General features: G+C 48.4%; 1 protein-coding gene across 6 annotated transcripts in view; it reads left to right on the top strand.

Moving 5' to 3' along the window:
• PPIP5K1 (diphosphoinositol pentakisphosphate kinase 1) overlaps positions 1–22,054 on the top strand; it is a 43,480-nt gene that overhangs the window by 17,692 nt on the left and 3,734 nt on the right. The window contains exons 20-30 of one of the 6 annotated variants that reach the window (XM_041464984.1): positions 285–508; positions 1,407–1,534; positions 2,020–2,134; positions 3,503–3,610; positions 4,861–4,977; positions 5,243–5,407; positions 6,515–6,605; positions 11,550–11,672; positions 15,335–15,397; positions 16,731–16,895; positions 17,848–18,027. In XM_041464984.1, coding sequence (XP_041320918.1) covers positions 285–508; positions 1,407–1,534; positions 2,020–2,134; positions 3,503–3,610; positions 4,861–4,977; positions 5,243–5,407; positions 6,515–6,605; positions 11,550–11,672; positions 15,335–15,397; positions 16,731–16,895; positions 17,848–18,027 — 1,479 coding nt within the window. The remainder of the gene's footprint in view (positions 1–284; positions 509–1,406; positions 1,535–2,019; positions 2,135–3,502; positions 3,611–4,860; positions 4,978–5,242; positions 5,408–6,514; positions 6,606–11,549; positions 11,673–15,334; positions 15,398–16,730; positions 16,896–17,847; positions 18,028–22,054) is intronic. The other 5 variants (XM_041464989.1, XM_041464985.1, XM_041464987.1 and 2 more) reach the window with 5 other exon arrangements.

The raw sequence follows: 22,054 nt of genomic DNA, 5'->3' as shown, positions 1-22,054 counted from the left end.
TCTTGGGGGCCTGCCATGGGATCTGTGGCAGACCTAAGCAACTAGGCAAATGGTTTCACTTTTCTCAAGCATTTCAGTAGCCTGTTGCTGCAGGTTAAAACTCTGCAACAGTTCCAGTGGCTTTTCCAGACTAGGATTCCTGTGGGTGACACAAGAATTGGAGCCCTTTGATGCTGGGAGAAGTCAGTCACAGCTGTCACTTGAAACCTCTGCAGCAATAACCAGGGTTCTATGATTCTGTGGTTTGAGGATGTGAATGTTGTTTGGTGTTCTCTGCTTTTTAGACCTGCAGCTGTACCACAGTGAGACTTTGGAACTGATGCTGCAACGCTGGAGTAAGCTGGAGCGAGATTTCCGCATGAAGAATGGGCGCTATGACATCAGCAAGATCCCTGATATCTATGACTGCATCAAGTATGATGTACAGCACAACTGTGCACTGAAACTGGAAGGCACAACGGAACTCTTCAAGCTCTCCAAAGCCCTGGCAGATGTGATCATACCCCAGGTACAGCCTCTATCACAATACCTGTGGCACCAGAGCCTTTGCCTTTGCATTTTGTCTCAATTCCCTTGCACATTAACTGCCAAGGCAGCCTGTCACAGTAGGATGTTTCTCAGATCTGTCTCAGTGTTTGTATGAGGCCAAAACCATTTATGACTTGAAATGTGGCAGGGCTGGGCTTCTGGTTGAGGATTCTGGCAGGGTCAGAGTAATGAGCAGCTGATGCAGCAGCTTTTCCATGTTTGTTGTAGTGCATCACAGCACAGCTCCAAGCTCTGTGTGTGTGCTACAGCAACATTCCATCCTCTCCACAGGTTGGGTTGTGGAAGTGAAGGGAGATTTCTGTGCTGAAGTTCTGACAAGTTTGTTATTCTTGTCAAATTAGGACTTGTTCAGTTTCCAATGCTGAGTTGCTTCTGACAAAGTTTAATTTATATGGGATGACTTTCTACCAGCAAGGTCCAGCTGCCCCTGTAGAGCAGAAGTGGTCTAAACTTTTTCAGTGTTGCTGGTGATGTGCAGTCTGGCGGTTTTCAGCGTAGCTCTGTAGTTTTTATCTTTGCCAGTAGCAGTTGTTGCTTTAATGTTCATGCTAGCTCAGGGTGTAAGTTTGCATGTCATGAGGTCTGAGCTTCGCTCATGGTCCTTGTGCCTCTCAGCTGTTGAAGGATACTGATAGTCATGTCCAGACATAACTGGGGTTCTTGGAAGAGTCTCAGTCCTCTGTTACCCCCTGCAATAAGTGGGGAAAAAAAAAGTGAAAAATGTTGAGTGACATTTCTGTTCTTGTCCTTGCTTAACCAGTGGTGCTGTGGACTGGGCTGTTGAAGATAAGTGGCCTATTATGTGAGGATGTGGCAAAGAACCAGGGCTCAGGGTACCTGTTGTTTTGTTCCTGCAGGAATATGGGATTAATAAGGAGGAGAAACTGGAGATTGCTATTGGCTTTTGTCTTCCTCTCATTAAAAAGATCCAGCTGGACCTACAGAGAACTCATGAAGATGAGTCTGTCAACAAACTACATCCATTGTAAGGCTTGTGCTGCATGCTGCTGGCAGTGGGGAGGGCAGCTATGGAGCAGGGGGTGGTTCCCATGCCAGAAGAGTGTGCTGTTGTGGAAGAAGGTACTAAGCATACAATGAAGGAGCCTCCAGGAGGAAGGCATGTTGGTGCTCCCAGAACTAGAAGACAGATGGAGAAGGCACATTGAGGCTGCTGACCAGAAGCACAGGGCCACAAAGGCTTGTACCCATTGTAGCTGGATGGTGATGCCTCCTCCAGGCATTTCCCTGCACAGGGCCAGTGTAGAATGATGAGCTACCTACTGTGTGTCTCCATTAGGATTCCACAAAATTGTTGCTCCTGTGCCCAGTGCTCTCACTGTTTCTCTGTCCTGCCGCCTTTGACATTTCTCAGTGTGGGGTTGTGTCATTCCGTTAAGTGTACAGAAATGCTGATGTGTGATGGATGGCAGTTCATTGGCAGGTGAGTAACTGTGGGCTGGTTTGGTTTAGGTACTCAAGAGGAGTTCTGTCACCGGGTCGCCACGTTCGGACGCGGCTGTACTTCACCAGTGAGAGCCATGTGCACTCCCTGCTCAGCATCTTCCGCTACGGGGGGCTTCTGGATGTAAGTGTCCCAGCAGTGCTCACAGAGTAAGCCTCCCTACTTTTTTCCAGTAGCCTTTTCCAAGGCAGACAGTGTATGTTTGTAGGTTACCCCTTAAGCCAGCCCTGCCAAGAATGCTGTGCATCAGTGGCATCTGGCCAGCTCCATCTCTGCTGTGTTTGCATGCTGCAGCTTCCTGCCTTCCTGGCATGTAGGAGGATTGTTCTTCCTCAGTGCCTCCCTTGCTTGCACAGAGACATGCTTTCTCCAAGATCTGTCCTGCTAGTTTCAGGTGAGCAGACCACGAACTTGTCTAGGAGAAGAGCAGTATGAGGCACTGGGGATGAGTGAATTTCTTCCTTCCTGCTTCCTTCAACCCTTTATTTTAAGAGCTTGGTCCTGTATTTATAGTCTTTATATCAATTCTAAGTCAATAAAATCAGTTTTCTTACAGAGGAAGCGACTTGAGGTTGCAAATTCACAGGATGTGCTCTCTACCAGAGAGGCAGATGACACATTTTTAGGGATTAATTGATCCAGCTCACCCTTCACTTGCTCTCTCTTCACCTGCTTCCTGAATGAATTGGTATGCAGACCGTGAGAAAAACTCTGCTTTAAAGAGGCTCTCTGATTTACCTTCCCATTTTTAAACATGGTCTGAAATGCCTTGAGAATTTGGGCTTGCTTAACAGGCATGATTTCTGGTGTCTGTGGCAGCTTAGCACATCTGTAGAGAGTGATCAGAAAAGTGCCTCTAAATCACTCACTGAACAAGATGCTCCCTTTTCCCTGACTCAAGTGCCCAAGGATGCTGTGTTGCCAGCACAGGGATATTGGGCTGCCTCTGGGTTCTTTGCAGCGGAGGTTCAGTTCATGTCCATCAGTGAGGTGATTGGCTTCACAGCATCAGGGGTGGCACTTCAGGTGTGACCATTTCCTGGCAGTGCAGGGTGGGCTGCCCTGCTCTGCGGAGCCCAGGGGTTCAGCGTGTCTCCACATTTTTCATTCAGCGTCAGGTAACAGCATTTCACTTGGTCCCTTATTGTGCACAGGTTCACCCCTTGTGCTCGTTTCTGTAGTTTGAGAATGGCTGTGTTTGGGAACTGCTGGGGGCTCTGCTTGTCTCCAGGCAGTGTGGCACAGCAACTTGCAACTCACACTGGCACATGGGTGGCTTGGGCAGCTGTAGCATCCCTCTGTGCAGATGCTCCTCACTGCAAGCACCCCACCACATTGCAAGGTCATTTCTTCATGCAAATTAAGCAAGGTGCTTTTGTCCTGACAATGTTACCTTGTGGAGGGAGGAAACTCTCTCAGTCCCATTTCACTGAATGCTGCAAGGTGTCTGCTGTTGCTTATCCCATGCGACTGTTTGTGTGTATATATCAGGAAAACAAAGACCAGCAGTGGAAGAGAGCCATGGACTATTTGAGTGCTATCTCAGAGCTGAACTACATGACCCAGATTGTTATCATGCTCTACGAGGACAACAACAAGGTGAGGGATAGAGCAGTAGGATACAGTGCAAGGCACAGTCCTCAGAGATGAGTTCAGTTGGAAGTCTGTAACTTGAGCTCTTGCTGCTTGTGGACAAAGACGGATGGATCGTTAACACAACTGCTAGTTTTTAGTTTGTGTGGGAGGCAGTGGCCCAGTTAATGTTTGTTACATGTAAGCAGAATGAACAGTAATACCCTGAGCAGTAATACCTGACTTATGTAATTAATACTGACTATTTTAAAGCATTTCCTAGTGCAAAATTATTTGCTGTTGTTAAGTACTAATTGCAAGTGAGCAGTAGGAAAAAGTAAATAAAATTGAGTGACATTTGATTTGTATTTTTGAAATATATCTAGAAAATATCCAGAAATTCCACATCCATAAACTATTTCTTATTCTGAAAGTGTGCTGATATAGTTAGGGAAGTGTAAACTGGTTTCTTTAGGAAGTAAAGAGAATAATTTAATAAACAGCTAGAATGTGAGAGCTGAGGGTGCTGGCTGTAAGTAGGTTTGCCACCAAACTGCATGTCCTGATCATCAGACCTTGTGACTTGGGGTCTGTGCTGCAGGAGGTTGTAGGGATGCTTATCCCATGAGGGAAAAGCCCTCATCCCACACCTTAAGGAGTTAGAGCCTTGTATTCACAGAGCTGGTGTGAGCTTCTAATGTTAGAAGTGATGCTTGTCAAAAAACATGTGACTAGAACTCTCACGAGTGGTGTGGATGTGTCAGTCAGTCAAGATGGGTTTGTATCATTAGTGCCAGGTACTGGAAAAGCTTTGGCTTCCTTAAAAAATTAAAAAATTAAAAAATTAATGGAAAATTATTGTTAGAGGCAGTTGATTAAATCTTGGACCAGCGTAACTGAAGGTCTGTTGGGACCCAGTCTCCTCCTGTCCTGGCATATGCTGGGTTTGCAGCAGGAGTGGGTCAGAAGGAGCTGGGGTTTAGGGGGGTGTGTGTGTGTATATATAAATAGAGCCTGATTCTGTTAGACTCCTCTGTGGCTGTTGTCCCAAAATAGCAACAGTCAGAATGCCTCAGCTGGGTGGTGATCAGGGCTGTCCTTTTGGATGGGACAATCCTGGAGCCATTCTGTTCATGGTTGTTGGCCCTGCTTTCCCTCCAAAGGATGGGCCTGGGATGTGTGCTGGCCAGCACAGCAGGGTGGGACCTTGGCCTGTGCTGATGCTAGGGTTAACTGGGTTTGGTTCTTTACCTGTTCCCTGTGACATGTGTTCTCAGGACCCCTCTTCAGAGGAGCGTTTCCATGTGGAGCTGCATTTCAGCCCTGGCGTCAAGGGCTGCGAGGAGGACAGGAACATCCCCACGGGGTTTGGCTTTCGGCCAGCCTCAGCAGAGGTGAGCGGGCACCTGGGTAGAGCTGCCAGCCCCAGGGACACCTGGGCACTGTCCTGCTCTCTCTGGCCCTGCTGCAGAAGCTTCCTTACTGGCGGGGCACACAGGGAGCTGGCACGTTGTGTCTGTGTCCCCTCTGGGTGGCTGCTGGCACTGTGAGTGCCTCCCGAGCTTGGCATAGCAGGAGATCCAAGCTGGAGCTGGTGTGGGGCAGCATGGGCAAAGGCCACGTGTCTGTAGACACGAGTGGAGTGTTTCCTTGTGGCAGAACGAGGACAAGAAAGCAGACCAAGGCAGCCTAGAGGACCTGTCGAGTGCGAAGGGCAGCGATGAGCCAGACCGTGCTCGGCAGAAGTCCCCGCAGCCCGCGGAGCCCGTCAGCATCCAGCGAAGGTCACCGCTGGTCAGGAGCCGGAAAACGGGATCCATGGAGGTAACCACGCTCCTGGTGCCCCTCCTTGTTCTTGCAAAGGCCTTTGGCTTGGTTTTGGTTTCCTGGCATTTCTTTTAACATGCCAGAGTCTGAGTTGACTCTGGGAAAGGATCTGCAGGAGGCAAAGAGGGATGTTGTGGAAGGCAGGCCTCTGAAACTCCTCACAGGCCAGAGGAACTGATGAAGAAGAGCAAGTAAGGAAATGCTTGAGAAACACAACACAAGCATTATTTGGATTACATGCTCTCTAGAGGCACTGGTGTAGCCAGTATGAGATTACATGCAACCTCACCACCCAGCTATGATGACATCTTGCCTTCTGTTAGGCTCCAGTCTTTGTCTTTCACAAAGACAGCTCCATGTTTCACATTCCTCCATCCCATCTAAGATCTCATGCTGATCAGGGGTCCCTGCTCACTGGTGGATTCACCCAGGATGTTTAAGCCATCAGGGCTTAGAACTGTCCCATTCACTGATTTGGTGAAGTAGCAGAATTAATTTTACTGTTCTAACATCTCTCCTTCCTGGCTGTTCTGTGTCACAAGGCAAGTGTCACAGTCAGCAGGGGACTGTTACCTTCAGAGTGCTCTGGGATTGTCCCTCCTTTCAGAGGGATTTCACAGGCATTTTTGCCATCAGTTTTCTGAACCAGAAAACAGCAGAGTTAATACTAAGGTATTTGTTAGCTGTCTTCCACAAGCTTCTTGTTAAGCTGTATGTTTCTCACAATGTCACCTCTGAGTGCAGCACTTGGAGGCTCTTTGTGGTAGGCACATACTAAGTTAAAGGGCATATGATGTCCTGCTGCTAAAGAAGGAAGGCTGTGTCCCAGGAATCTCAGCAAGAGTCTTGGGAGAAAAGATGCTCACTACATGAGTCCCGTCATACTTTACAAATCTCCACTGTTCCACAATCCAACAAAATCTTGAAATTACAGTTGAGCATTCATTGTCACAATCCTAGCATATGACTACCTTTGTGCTTCTTGAAAGTGGTGATTTTAAAGAAGAGATATAAGTTTCTTCACCTTCAATTGATGTTTAAAGGCTTTTGATAGCAATGGCTAACTTGGAGCATGGTGCTGATTATTTACATGTGTCTTTGCAGGTGCTGTCTGAATCTTCTTCTAAATCAGGAGGTTATCGCCTCTTCAGCACTTATTCCAGGCAGTCTTCTGAGATGAAGCAAAGTGGATTAGGTACTGTACCTGACCTGTAACCAGCCTACTCGCTTGTAACTCTATTTCCATGGGCATTGGTCTGTGTCCCCACATACACATCTGGCTTGAGTTCCTTGTATGCCTCTGTGTGTTTCGTGTCTTCTCTCAGTGTTACTGTTGAGACCACTGGAGAGACTGTCTTAGTACCTTTTGTGTACAAACTTCTCCTTCAGCTGCTGGCAGCAGAAGATGGAATTTTCATCCTTTCCAGCAAAGGAGCAACAGGGCAAACTGCCTACCTGCAGGCTTGCCTCTGCTTCTCTGTTGCTCTCATTTGTTACATTTCTCAACCGAGTAGGAAGAGATGATTTTAGGTGAGAACTAGTGTGCTTTCTGTTCTGCAAAACATCAGTTTATATGCAAAGCCGTTCTTCGTGTGAGACTGCTCCGTTTCTACCTTTGCTTCATAAAGATCTGTTGTGTGGAACGGATGTGTCACATACAGAATGTCTGATAGCTCTCTAATCGAGCTGAACTCCTTGGTCAGCCATTCTTCTTGTGGTAGCAAGTGGAAGAGAATATTTCAGGGCATTTGACAATCTCTGTCCTTGATTGTTCCATTCCATGTCATGCTAACCTAAACTATGTCTGAACAGTTGAAATTCTTCCTGAATTATTTCTGCTAAAGCAGATCTATTTTGAAGCTGGAAAAGCTGTCTTTGCTGTCATGAGGTTCAGAGATGGCTGATGCAACCTGTGTCTTGAAAAGAGGAGGTGATAATGCCCAAGTCGTGCCCACTTTCTTTGTCTTTAAACCATCTTAGCGTTGTAGCGTGGCTGCAGACTTGCAGCAGTTCTGACTCATCACTCTTATATGGACTACCTGCAGCCAAGAGACTTCTGAAAGGCCTGCTCATTTCTTTGCCACTTTTGGATGAGCAGCTTCTTTGGAATTTAATTCTTACCAAGGAAAGAGAATTTTCTTCTGAGTGGTTAGAAGATACCCCTGGAGTCTGCCAGCTAATGCATCCAGCCAGCTGGAAAAAAATCTAAATAGGAATGGCTGATGTATATTATTTTCATAAAGGGACATTATCCTTGGCCATGGTAATTTTTGAATGTGTTATTTCACTTATCTCTGCCTTTCCCAGTGCCACTGCGAGATTCAGTGAGCTGTGACAAACTGCTGTGCTTAGGCTTGAAGAAACCTGTGGCTATTTTGTGAGTCCATATGGATGAGTATGGGAATTTCTGAAATGGCACAAGGAGGTGCATCTGCCTGGAGAATTACTGAGTACATCAAATGGTACTGCAGACTGGTTTTACTGTTTGAGTGTGCGACTGCCGGAAGGCCTGGGCTCTGGAAAGCAGATGTTATAACCCTTGGACTACAGCCTTTTGCAGGTTTTTGAGGAATGTCTGTTTTGGCAATAGAGAAGACCACTGCTTTTCTACACCTTTGTACAGTACTACTCTTCCTTCACAACAAAATCTGAAATATGATCCTGGCAGGTTCAGTTTCAGAATCTTGCTTCATGTGCCTTGCCGGGAAGCTTGTGCTGTTACTCCTTCACCTGTGAAGCTCTGCAGGGACAAAACCTTGAGTAGGAGTTGGTAGATCTGATCTGTGACAGAGACCTCCAGCCCAGCCATGGTTCTCCTCTGTGGAGTCTTGCAGGTACAGAAGGATTGAGGAGGAAGGACCTGCTGTACCACACCAGCTTGCACAACAGTTGGTGATGAGGATATCTGTGTTTCCGTGAGTTTTTTTTCACCTGAGGCCTGCTATGAAGAACCATGCCCCTTTACCTGTACAAGTCAAGCTCTTCAAGGAATCTTCCTGATTCCTTTCCTGCTTGTTTTTTGGAAATCTAGTTTCTTGCCACTTTAGGATTTGAAATGTGTTTTCTCTCTAAGAGATAATACGGAACTCTGGAAACTTGAACTTTGGCTTTAATACTTGTCTCAGCAGCTGGGGGGGGGTTATGAGGGGGGTTTATCCAGGCACTACCTGCTGTTTCTGAATTTTCTGAAGCTGAGCCTACTTCCTGTTGCCTGACCTTGTCAGTCAGTGCCTGGCTGTCATTATCTCTGGAAAATGGAATATCTGTCCTGGTGTAACCTCATATGTGTAGGCATGCGGGAGCAGAGAGCACGAGAGAGCTCCTACAATAGCTCTGCCCTGCTGCCATACCTTCCAGAATGGTGCCTCTACTGTAATTTAAAAAATTTAAGTCCTCCTTTGAAAATGGGTGGCTGCAGTTTGCTTTGTCTGTGCTTTGGAGTGTGACAGGTTTTTCTGGGCAGCATCAAGTGCACTGCTGTGGATTGTTTGCCATAGTGAATGTGCTTCTAGCTTGAAAAGCCTAGGGATGTTTCACTACCTTTCTTTGCTTACAAGAACCCTTCAAAATGGAATAAAATCACTGCTGGCTGTTTGAGCAGTAGAGGTGATGCACTGCCAGTGGCATGAAGCCTTGTGCTGAGATTCCCAGAGAGAAACCAAGAATGACTGTTTTTAAACATCTGACATACTGAATGAACATACGACAATTAAATGCACAGTAAATATCCAGCACGTACAGTAATTTCTAGCAAGTGTTGCTACATTTAAATCCAAATGGCCATTGTGTTCTTTAGGATGTGTGTGTGTGTCTGTGTGTGTGGTTACTTTGGGTACAGCGGTCTTCTGGAGTTCACTGTAGACAACTGCTGTTGTCCATAAAGTCATCTTTGTAAATTTTCTGGCATAATGCCTCTGTCTGCAGCAGGAGAGCAGAAGCACTGGGGTATCCTTAGCTTAGTCATTAACAGCACAAGGTTGCTCGAGATACACAGTCCTAAAAAGCTGATGTTCCATTTTTATCTGCCAGTAAATGAATCTGTTGGGTGGGTTTTGTTGTTGTTTGTTCTTAAACCATGGAAGAGCTATTAGAAGCATCATCCTGTCTGATGTATTACAAAATTTCACGTTCATTCCAACAGATTCCAGTTCATGCTGAGTCAGCACTTTGCAATCAATTTAAGGCATTAGGAGGAAATTTTCTAAGGTTTGTGTATCAGTGACGTTGCAGGCAAGAGTTCTTTTATGTTCAGGGGCATGTATGTGCTAGTCTGTGCTGTGGAAAGCCACCAGCAGTGTCACAGTGGGGAGCAGCTGCAGTTCAGTGCTACAAGGACCCTTTTGGTCACCCCAGGAGCAGACGTCCTCAACTCAGCCTGAGCTTATGCAAGAGCATTTTAATACTCAGAATCTCTGTGTTTTCTCCAAAGAAGCTCTGTCTTAAGGATCTTTGCAGAAACAGAGCTGGGGTCCCCAAGAGCAATGAGTGGATGTGAAGCAGCAGTGTGTCCTCACACCAGGGAAGGCTGAGGGCGTGCTAGGCTGCCTCAGCTGGAGTACAGCTGTCCAGCTGAGGGGTTTGGCTCTTCTGTCTGTTCACCTCTCATGAGTGCCTGAAGCTCTGCTGTCCTGCCCTGGGGTGTGGAGGGTGTGTGTGTCAGGACTGTGAGCCCACTGGAGGGCAGTGGAAATGGGTGGGAAGCCTGGAGCACATGGCGTTGGAGGAGAAACTGAGAGCCGTGCTTGTTCAGATTGGAACTTGTGGGGACTGGAGACCTTAATGCTCTTTCACCACCTCAATGGGAGGTTGCAGAGGGAGCAGAGACAGACTGTCCCCAAGGCCCTGTGGTGGTTGGTGGAGAACCAATGGACACAAGTTGCAGCACAAGAAGTTCCAATTAGCTAGGAGGAACAAATTTTTCACCCACCATGAATGTGCCAGATTTTAGAGCAAGGGGCCAGAGAGGTTGTGAAATTTACTTTCTTGGAGGTATTGACAACTTGATTGGACAAGCCTTAGCAATCTGATCTCAGTTGGTGTTCCTGGAGTGTTGGGAAAGAAGCTTCAGTCTTCTTCCAACCTAAATCATGCTATGATGCTTTATTTTAGAATCAAGAGCTGCTTCCAATGTAGGCAGGTTCTCTTTCACAGCAGTAACAGTTGCACTGTTCCGTGCTGCAGGTTTTTTGCTGTGGCAGACAAGGTGGAAGCAGATCAATCTGCTTGTTTCTGGAAGCCCTTTGTATGTAGGAGTAATGTTGGTTTGAGCAGTCAGTACAGAATACAGCAGCAAAACTGTTAGCAGAGAATTTACAGCCAGTCAGTGGCCGTGTCTGGTCCATATTAGGGTTTTGTCTCAACTCACAGTTGCTTTCCTCAGTCACTTGAAAGAATCCTCTTTCAAATGCCTGGTGTTACTGAATATCACACTAAGTCAAGTCAGTCCTCAGAGCACTGTGCCTTGGAGAAGCAAAGCCAAAGCCCCAGGAATGAGGTTGCCCTCCACCTTGCCTGCCATGTTCCTTGACAGTGGATAGTGAAGTTCCATGCTGTGTGCACGTCTGGTGCTTTGCAAGGCTCGTGGTGGGGTGATTGCTCTGTGCTGCAGCAGTGAGGCACGACGAGCTCGTGAGAGCAGGCCCTCTGGTCACAGTACTGTCCCTGCTTGTTTGACTGGAGATGGAGCCACAGATCAGACAGATCAGTTCTTTCCTCTCCTCAGTGTCCTACACAAAAAGGAGCTTTCCAAAGAGAAGGGGCAGAAGAGCAGAGCAATGAATCTCTGTGACATCAACATCAGTGGTTTGGCATCCTGTCTGTTCTGGCATCAGTGTGTTGCTTTGCTGATTGAAAGGGGTGAAGGTGTTTCTCCTAGGTCAGGGCAAGAAAGCCAAATGGAAGTAAACCCCTGGATGGAATTAGGAATTTTCCTGGTGCTGAGGTTTGGGCTACCTGCTCTGCTCTTGGCACTGTGGAGTTTAGAATGGAGAACACGGCCTCCCTGTGCTTCCAGGCATCATGGTTTTTTCTGAAATTGCTTGTGAAGTGGCCAGTTCATTCTTCATCCTTTGACTAACCCTGCTTTTCTGTAGTTGCATGCAGTGGATATGTGTTACTAACACCTTCCCTGCCTTTCCAGGGTCACAGTGCACCGGGCTGTTTAGCACCACTGTGCTGGGAGGCTCCTCCAGTGCCCCCAACCTCCAGGACTACGCACGCAGCCATGGCAAAAAGTTTGCCAGCAGCCTGACATACAAAGACGGTATGTGTGTTCCCTGGCAGCAGGGTGGTACTCTGTGGACACTGGTGTCTCAAGATGTGCCTGTGGCACAGACTCGGACTGCTGGAAACAGTGACACTTGAATGTGTGCATTCACCACATCTACAATGATCAATTTTACCATGTCCTTGCTAGGACAGAAGGGACCTGACATTGTGAGAGGAGTTTTAGGCTTATGTGTATTGCTGGGGTCTGATTTTGGTCTGATGTTTTAATAGTACTTGGCTGTTGGGAAGGGGAATTTATTGGTCCAGATATTAAATCGGTTTGTCCTGGTAGGGAAATCCAGCAGATCACATCATCTTGCTTACCTTGGTCATCTTGCCGATGCTAAAATGAAGCTCTTTTTGGGGCAGTAATCCTTGCCCCATGGAAGGTGGAGCCATCCCAAAGACAGGATGATATGTGTGGGCGTGGATAAGATGGGCACTAGAGAGAGGCTGAGCGTGTGGCAGAGTCTGAGGTAGCTCTCAGGAGGCAAGGCAATATGCCTGAAAGGCTTGAGGTAAGTGAGTTGCTTGCAGGAAGTACTGCAGATGAAGTACTGGAAAGTCAGGTTTCTGTGCAGCTGTGCAAAAACTGCCGGGAAGGTTGGCAAGACAGTCTGGTGAAGGCATTGGGGCCAAGGCTACAAATGCTCTGTGCCCATGGGTGCAGGTGCTGCAGCTGCACCCTCACTGCCAGCAACACTTGGTGCAATGTGCACGGAGCAGCAGAGGGTTGTTATTTGCAAGGAACGTGGGGCACAGGGACAGACTGAGCTGTTCTGGAGCAGCTGGAGGCTGTAATGCGCAAGTGCAAGTGTCCACTGTGGCCCTGATAGGAAAGACACTCACTCAAACTCTTCAGTACTGATTCATATACCATACTGGGGCACTGATTTGAGGAGCTCCGTGGGCAGGGTCTGCACAGCATACTCTGACAAGGTTGGAAATCCACCTAAGGTTTCCCAGCATTTGAGTGGATGGATGTAAGGTTGTCTGTCTTGGATGTCTTATCTTTTTGGTATTTTAATCAATGCAGAATCTGAGTGCCTTTTTTATTGGGATTGTAAGGAACGTTAACACTGCTGGATTTCAAAGTGGGAAGAGGATTAAGGGAGTAGCTTGGAAAAGACAGGAGGTTGGTTCATCTGGACTTCTGTCCAGTTTTGAGGCAAGGAAAATGGCCTAGCAAATCAGGATGGAAAGATGTTGTCCAATTCTCAGCCCTGTTGGAACTCTGTAGGTGCCACTATGTACACTAGCTGCCTGTGCTGCTTTTCTTGTATAAGAGAAAGCCACGCTGGTTCTCACCTCCTCAGGGCACTCCCAGGCACACAGTGGGCTGTGAATGATGCTGGCAGGGAGGGTGGGATGGGAGTGTTCTCAACCCCAGTGTACCAGCCTGAGCTGCCCCGGGCAGCAAGTACTGGCTACTCACAGGTTGCAGAATAAGCTGATGGTGTTTGGCACAAAACCAGAAGGTGAGTCACAGTGGAGCCTCTGAAAAGGCAGCAAAGGCCCTGCTGGCTGTTCTTTCCTGACTCTGCAAGGAATGGGAGCCCAAGGCAGCACTGATTCTCAGGGAAAAGCATCAGAGACTGATGCTCAGTCCTGGTGCTGGGCTGCCTGCCTCTGTAGGCTGTGTAGCAGGATGTACCTGCAGCAGGCTACAGGCATTTGAGGCCATGGACTCCTGCTAAGCCTAAATTCAGTGACAAGGTCTCTGTGTGCTGAGATGCAATTGTACCCTCAAGTACCTAAAATGTGGACTTAGTTGACTAGCATGTGTCTAACACAGCTCAGAAGTATAAATCTTGATGTTATACTTCTGTTTTCATGTTCCTTGGCATGCCCTGAGACCCTGTGCTGTCAGTGCCTTGCTGCAGTAAGGGCATTTGGAGGGAAGGTGTCGGGGGCTTGGGAAAACAAGGACATTTTGCTTCTGGGGAAAGCAGTTTGGAATGTGAAATGAGCCCTTGATCTGCATGTTTCCACTTAAATGAGCACTAGTGCAATGCTGAACAGTGGCATCGAATCCAAACATCACTACACGTGGTTGCAATCAGTGGCACTGCAGCTACAGCAGACTCTTGCAGAACAGTTTGTTCCACACTCTTTAGACTAATGGTGTTGAAAAGCAGCACATTTTTGCATGAGCTCCTTGGTAGTTTTTCATGGCTGTGATGCTTCAAGCACTTCACCACTGTTAACTTGCCTTGTTCCAGGGATGTTTCAAGGGCCCTTATTTCTGAAGGTTTTTATGCTTGGGGCTGGAGGGGGCTAAGGAATACTTCAGCAGAAAGTTTTCTGAACCTCAAGCTGAGGGAAGGTCCATAGATGGTTGTGATTTCAAGTTGGCTTGCCTGAAGCCAGGGATCTAGTAAACTGGGTCAGTGCCATTTCAGCTGATGTGCCCACAGGGCAAGGGGAGGTGTGGGTCAGCTGGAGACTGTCATCAGCAGACTGCAGCTCCAAGGGATTGCATGTGTAGGGAAGGTTGTCATGCTGTTTGAGTTTAAAGAAAGAAAACCAATTTTTAGTGCTGGTACACTAGAGGAGGAAGTTCCAGTGAGAGTTGGTTTTAGATGCATTATTTGGCCAAGCCACTGCATGTAGCTGTAGGAGCACATTGGGAGTATGGAGCATGCATTGGTGCACTGGTGAGGGGGATAGGCATACAGACCCTGTGTGCTAGGGAGAATGGATGCATGAAACATGAAAGAGAAATAAAAGGGTTTTCTACTATTTCCTGAAAGACCCCCAATAGCAGCAAAAGGTGTGATTGGCTGGGGTCTCACATCAAATCCCACATATGGATGGTCTGATCCAGGCCATTCTTTTTCATGGTAGCTGAGGATTTCCAGTGTGGGAAAAAAAACAAAGTTTCCAGCCTTTTTTTTTTTTTTTTTTTTTGTGTGTGTGTGCATGTGGAGCCTAATCCATGTCCTTTAAAGCCTATCTGTTTGCATCCCATTAGATGCACAGTGTCTGTCCTTGCACGGTCTTTCTGATACGTGATTTGTATGGGAGAGCTTGGCCTGGCCTGGGGCATGGCCAGGAGAAGCCTGAGGACCACTCTGACAGGTGTATCCCAAAACTTCCCCTGAAATATTTTGAGCAGGGAACTGTAGAGGCATGTCTTCATGGGTCTTTTCCTTCTTCCTTACTCAGGTGATCTGTCCTTAAATTCATAAATAGCTCTGTATAGCTTGCATTAAGAGATTGTTTTGAGCTGTGCTTTGCTGGAACTCCTTAGCACCTCTGCAGGGAAGTGTTGGTTTTCCTTGGGCAGAGGTAAATCCTGGGAGCAGTCCTGTGGTGCTGCTGCTTGCTGGGACGTGTGCTCTGGTGGCTGCAGCACGGCCTGGCTGCATTCTGCAGGGAGCCTGGTGTGCTGGAAGGTGTGAGTTGCTGACTGAGAGGATGGAGAGCGTGGCTGAGTGTGTCATGTCAGGGCAGCCCGGGCAGGGCGGTGCAAGGGCTGGGGAGATGCAGAAGGGTTCAGCCACAGGCAGAGTGTCGGGTGCCACAGCAGTGCCGCTGGGAGCAGCTGTTGTGGGCATCAGGAAGGTGAACCTGAAAGCCTAATCAAGTGTATGAAGGTCGGGGGATCCTTTGAAGCAGGCTGTTAACTGAGATGATCTGTTTTTATTTCCTCAGAGCTCTTGTCTATGCCAGCCGTAAAACGATTTTCTGTGTCGTTTGCAAAGCATCCGACTAATGGTATGTTTGCTTTCTGGATTTGATGTTCCCTCACACTTCTAACCCCATGCTCACGTTCAGTTTTCTCTGCACATGTTCTCCTCTCAGCCTTCTTGTGGTTTTTTTTGTGTTTGTGTATCTGATGTCCAAACACGCTTCACCTTCTCCATTGTCTCCTTGTGACTAATGTGCTCACTCATACCCTGGTACTGCGCAGTGGTGCCTCTGCTCTCCCTGAGGTGTTTGTGTCCCAGGTGAAGAGGCAGAAGGCTCTGTGAGTGTGCTGCTAAAGCAGCCTTTAACTCTGCAGTGACATTGAGGCCTTTTGTCATGCTCCTTGTTGGGAGGGTGGGGATCAGGGGGAGAATACTGCTGGATTGGGGGCTGATGCCCATCCCATGTCATGAAGCATCAGCAGCTTAGGTCCTCAGTTTCTACACTGCAGATTTGCTGGATGAAAACAAGAATAACACTAGGACAGCTGTGTGTCACCTGGAAGGGCCCAGTGTATGGTGGGACAGGCGAAGTGCACCTGGTGTATCATGTCAGGAGTACTGGTAGCCTTTTGGCCTCCTGTTGTGAAACCTCTCTGTTAGGCTGGTCTAGTGGTCCTCCGAGCACGGTGATGTTGGCACAGGTGGGCTCACCTTTTCTGCAGACGTTACCCTGTGGATTGTGCCTCTCCAGAGCTCTTACTCGTCTGTGTTGGTGGATGGTGCTGGCTTGGGGGCAGGGGATGGGCATCGTGCTGCCTGGGGTGGCATCACCTGCATCATCCCGTCCTGCCTGTATCTCTGGAAAGGCTTGGTGACAGATGTCTGACAGAGCTTCTGCTACTTCACTATCTCTCTGCTCCATGTTGCTACTTGCCTGACAACCAAAGTGTGAGTCTGTGAGGTTATAGGCCACTAGCTCTGTTGTAGCAGGTGCCTTGAACCAGTGTTTACTCTCCAGATACTTTTAAAAAGGTTTCACAGCACCCCTCCTCTTGCATGGCTCCTGCTGCTGAGACAAGTTGGAACCAAAGGAGATCACTGAACGCTACCAAGTATTTCTGCCTGATGCCATCAAGGCAGCTTGCAAATACGAAGACATCCTGCTTGGTGTAATCTGGAAGATGAATGAAATTCAGAAGACTGTTCTGAAAATGAAAGTTTTGGGAAGGATGAAATGGGAAAGGACAGGTCACTGTGGCTTTACTCTTTCAAATAACTAGAGGGAGCTTATTCTCTGTGTTTGCTTGGCTTTGGTTTTCCCAGAGTGGCCAACTGCTTGGTTTGTCTGTATGTCTGGGCAGTATTGGAGCTCACATGGTGTATGTCAGCAGGGTGTGTTGTTCTATCTTTCCTGCAAGGTTGTACCAAGTTCCAGCCTTTTGTAAGACACGCTGTAAAGCAGTTGCCCCTGCTCCAAATACGATCGGATGAAACCGGGCATCATGTTTCTCCCAAAACCCCAACTGGTATTTCTGATGGCAAAGTGCTTCTTAATCAAGAAAACAAAGACAGGGGTCCAGCAGGTGAGAGCTCAAAGTCAGGGATATTTGGTCTAGGATTGGCACTGCTTTGAGCAGGAGGGATGTTTACCCCATGAACCACTTAACTGAATGCAAAAAGTGTTCCCAGCTCTGAGTCTGGATTTTGTTTCTGGAGAGCTGCCTCTGTGTGGTGAAGTGGAATGGGTAAACCAGGGTAGTGGCCAAGCACAACATCAGGCCAGATGGTTTATGCCCTGGTCGCACAAGCCTTGGGTGGGTGACGCGAGTCCTGAGGCAGTGTATAGGGAGAAGACATGCCTGCATGCTGGTATCTTGTCTGCCATGCAAGGATGTCACAGAAGATTGCACAGGGCTGTTCTCAAAGACAGGAAAGTCAGTGCTTCTGGGCTCCCTCTGTTCTGCACTCTCAGCACTTTGCTCTCAGTCAGACCCTGCTGTCCCCGAAGTCCCTTGCACGGCCTCTGCTCGTTTGACGCTGGGCCATTTGCTCTCTCCCCGTGCTGATGTGCCTGGCTGCGCTTGGGTGCAGGACTCAGACACTGTTGGCAGTCTTGGCACTGCTGGATTTCTCATCTGAGCTGCTGAAGGGCAAGTCTGGCCCTGAGCCTGATCCTTTTATTTAGCCAAACCTGAACTGCATTGGACTTGGAATGTGTCCTGAAATTTATTCACTTGTCAGACTTACCTTTACAAAGATGAGCCCCTGCTGCTCAGGCAGTGCCCTGTGCTGCAGCTGGGTGAAGCCTGGGCTGGGTGGGAGTCTGGTCTGCCCTGGTGTCACTGGGGGGACATAACTCTCAAGGGTATTCCTGACCTGCTCGCTGTGGGAGGGATTGTGCTGAATGTGTGGCGTGTATCCTTCTCACCCAGCAGCCCTGGTGCTGGCAGCTCCATCCCCACATCGCCGCAGTTGCTCTGTCCCCCAGCTGTACCTGCCCCTCTCCTCTCACTCTCTATGGCCCCTTTCCTCCAGATGTGTTGGAGCACCAGCACGTTGCCCAGTTGCTACGCCGTTTTTCCTCTGACTGTGCCACGAGCCGGACCATCTCCTTGGATGCCACCCTAGCCCATCACCTGCAGCAGTGCTCCTACCACCTGCGCCTCTTCAGGAGCTGGCTGATCTCAGGGCAGGATGACTTGGAGTGTCTTTACGGTACTGCACGCTGCAGCTGCCTCTGTCCCGTGCTCTTGTAGCTGAGCAGGGACCACTGTCTGCTTGAGAGTGCAAAGTATGCTTTGCTTCTGAAGAAGGGAGGTGTTTCCCTCACCGTATCCTGAGGGTCTCTGGGCTGCTGCTGCAGCAAGCTGTGTGGGCTGTTGTACCAGCAGTTTTGGAGCCTTAGGCAGGAGCCTTACCACACGGAGCCTCCGCTCCCCATGTGGCTGTAACTGCTCTTTCCATCTTTGGCAATTGTTTGTTGCCTCCTTCCTTTAGCCAGGGTAAGCCCTTAAGCTCCCTTCAGGGTAGATGCTGAGCTGCTGTCCATGGAATGCCCTGCTGGCAGGATGCTCTGTGCAGGTCTTGGTGAGCTGCCGCAGAGTGTCCCCGTAGGAACAGAGGAACCAAAGTGAGCAGTGAGAGTATAGGAAGGGATTAAGGAGGTGCTGCAGCTGGTCACAAGCTGAGTGGACTTGCTGTGGAAATCTTGGGGAAGTGAGAGCTTGTGGGTGTGCTGTATCTAGAGAGACTGAGTTAAGTTAGGGTAGAGCTGAGCTTTTGTGTGGCTGCACTGCATGGCGTCTTTTCTGCCTGATAGGGCCTCTCAGTGTGTCCTGTCTCTGGTGGGAAGAGGTAGGCAACTTCAGCATTGAATCCAGATGTTACAAATCAAAGCTTGCTGCTGTTTCTCTGGTGTTTTTCAGCCTCTGTCACAGACGGGAAGTCTGGTGCATGGAGGCCTTGGTGCTTCTCACACAGGCAGAAAGCCTGCTGCTCCCTGAGCGCGGCAGCGAGCTGGGGCTGGCTGCTGAGGTTCACTGGCACCATAGGAGCTGCTCGGAGCATGTGGCTTGCTGAGCTGTGTGGTGTGATGCATGGACCCCCTTTTCCATTCTGACCCACAGGTGGAAAGGGCACAGACAGTGCAGCCTTCCTTGTAGTGAAGCAGCAGGACCAAGCATTTTCACACCCTGGAAGATGAGAATTTTTCTTAAGTCTGATTTTCCTTGATATGGCCCTTTCTGTCAAGCAGACAGATTTGGAGACGGTTAGTTGCTTTTCACATGTAATTAGGACAATTCCGTGGTCTCCTGGCAACAAATGCTAAAGAGGAGCAGAATTGCTTTAAGGGAAGAGATGCTGGATCACAGCAGACTGCTCCAGAGCCAGGGCTGCGCTTTCCCTGCTGCAAGTCTTGGCCCTGTTTGTGATCTCGGGTGGGGAGAGGAAATGAGCTCAGTGCTTTGGACACTGCAGGCTGCTGGGAGGTGCATCCTGCCCAGCACAGCCAAACACAGGCATTAGGGGCTCCATACCTAACTCCTTACCAGCACCACAGCCCTCCCAGCTGCAAATCAAATATCCACCATCAAATTCATTCTGTTTTCCCAGTCCACCAGCAAGCCCACAGTTCACTGATGTGTTTGGGATTCCTGCTGAGGCTCTTCTCAGAACAGACATGGTTGACAGCCCAGGTTTCTTCCTTGTGAAAACTGCATTCTTCTGTCCTCTCTTGGCTTTCCACTGTACTTCTATCCATACAAAGGAAACATGAATTAGAAGATAGAATCACTGAGTCAAAAGTATGCAGTTGGCATCCACAGTTGGAAAGATCAACAGTGGAGCCCTGAAGGAATGTCTGGGAACCTGTGTGGTCATATCTGGGAAAAAGAAACGTGTGAAGTTCATATTGGCAATGAATCACACTGGTGATTCATTATTGGTGATTCATTCAAAGCCAGAGGTCAGCTGTGGACAGAGAGCAGCCCTGTGATGATGAGCAGGAAAGTAGAGGTGATGTCCAGTGTAAATGAATTTAAATGACAAAGGGAAACAGCCCCAAACTCTTATATATTAAACAGTGGGCTCTGATATGACCATCATTACTTGAGACAATGTGGAAAAGGTAGAAATTTGCAAAGTTAGAAATCTGGGAAGGATGTTTGTAGTAGTGGTCTAAGTGGCCTGAGGGAAGGGGTGTGGATTCACAGTTTTGTTTAGGTCCAGGAGCAAGAAGATTTCTAATGGAGTGAGTTGAGACACTGGACAGAAGTGGGTTTTTTCCAAGCTCTGTACCACAGTACCTGGGGATGTTGGGAGCTTGACTGAGTTCAAGGGGAAACAAGAGTATGGAAGAGACAGATGATGTCCATAGCAATTCTGAGCTGTGGGTCACTGATGTTTGGGGCACGTGACTAGACAGTCACACATGCTGTCTAGGCTCCTAACTCCGCATATACAACATACATGTGGCATGTTGGAGTTTGTCAGAAAAATAGGGGTGGATTGATGATGCATGTCAGAGAGGAGCCTGGTGAGTGCTTTTGTTCGTGCTGGGACTGGACAAGTGCTTCTTCACTCCAGAAGAGCTGGCATGCAGAACACTGGCACACAGAACTTCCTCTGTGGGCTGCTGTTGGATGTTGGTACCAAATAGAATTCTGTCCAGTTTCTCATGCCATAGCCTGTATCACAGACTCCTGCCCTTCAGGCCCCAGGAAAGAGTTTGGGGGAGCATCAGCAGTGGCTGCACAGTCAGCACAGGGTAACTGTCAGGCAAGGATGGTTCCTGTGGCTTGCTGTCACATTTTATTTTTCTTGCGCCTTCCCAAAGGTGTTGGTTCTTTGCTGGCTGTGTGTGGTGCAGCAGTGGTTGGAGCCTTCACTGGAGGCACACAGAGATTGTGATCCATAGTGGTAGCTGCTGCCTGAGCTGTGCTGTGCTGGCATGAGCCACTGCTGGCCTCTTCCCCAGCAGCCCAGCAGGTCTAGGGAGGTGTGCAGGCAAGTGGGGTCCCATACACAAATGAAAAGGATTCCTTGAACACAGTACTCCTCCACCTTGAGAGAGGAAACTTTGGCCGTTTTGCTCTGCTTGCTCAAGAGTGGTGCAGTGCCACAGCGCTCTGCAGAGCTGCATGAGCAGGCACCTGGCACTTTGGGGATGCAGGTATATGATTTCACATCAGCTGTGTGTCACTGTCTAATTTTTCTTTTCATGCTGGACCTTTGATTTGCTCATCTTACTAGAGGGAAGCCCAAGAACTCAGATCCCCATTGGTGCCCCTACTGTATCTTGTAACACTGCTTTGCCCTATCTTATATTTAAACTTCCTTTTTTCTTTGGAGACCCCAGTTCCTGAGCAAACTTTGGCCCCTCTCAAACCAGATTCTGTTGTGAAATGACATTAGCCTCAAACTGGGCTGCTCCACAACTATGTCCCGTGACCATTTTAAGTTTTGCCCTCACCTTTTTCGTTTAGCTCTGTCTCCCAGGAGGCCTCTGAGAAAATAAAGAACGTACATTCTTCCTTCCTCAGCACTTCCACTCTCAGGACTTCTTAGCAGCAGACACAAGAATGTGGTCTTTTTCCTGTGTCTTGTGTTTCTTCATCCTGGCTGAGGATTTGTTATCCTTTCTGTCTTGAATTATGTTTTTAGGCCCTTTGTGGCATAGGTAACCTCGTGAACTCTCTGGAGGATTCTTTATCTCCACCAACTGTTATTTATTCAGTGAACACCTTCATGGCTTGTGCTCCTTCCTCTTGCAGACCTGGGTTTGGTGAGGGTATTGGAGCAGAGCCTGTCCTGGAGGTGACTGGAACAACTGTCTGCAGTACACAAACAGATGCTCCAGGGCTTCTCCTGAGGTGCTGCCAAGCTGCAGGAGTCAGTTTTATCCTGTTGGTGTGCTGGGCAGACATCCTGCCACAGATTGCATCAAGAACTCTCTTATTTTTTGCATTTGAAAGTATTTTTCCTTTTCTGTAGAAACAAACACAGTTTCTTTGCAGAGTCTTTTTGAGGTCCTTGGAGGAGACTGGGGGGTCACAGAATGGGAGGCCCAGCCCTGAGGAGTTGAGAGGCCATTAAATTTGAGAGGTGCAGAGCAGGGGGCAGCCTCATTCCATATACCCAGGGACTCACCTGTTTCTTCCTTGCTCCTCTGACAGTTCAGGTTGGCTTGGTTCCACAAGGCATTTACAGGAAGCTGGGATGAAGAGGAAGACGCTTTGCTGTG

This window comes from Pyrgilauda ruficollis, unplaced genomic scaffold (assembly GCF_017590135.1).
Source record: "Pyrgilauda ruficollis isolate IOZ18807 unplaced genomic scaffold, ASM1759013v1 scaffold186, whole genome shotgun sequence".
Classification (NCBI taxonomy): Eukaryota; Metazoa; Chordata; class Aves; order Passeriformes; family Passeridae; genus Pyrgilauda; species Pyrgilauda ruficollis.
This window is presented reverse-complemented; position numbering and strand designations above follow the sequence as displayed.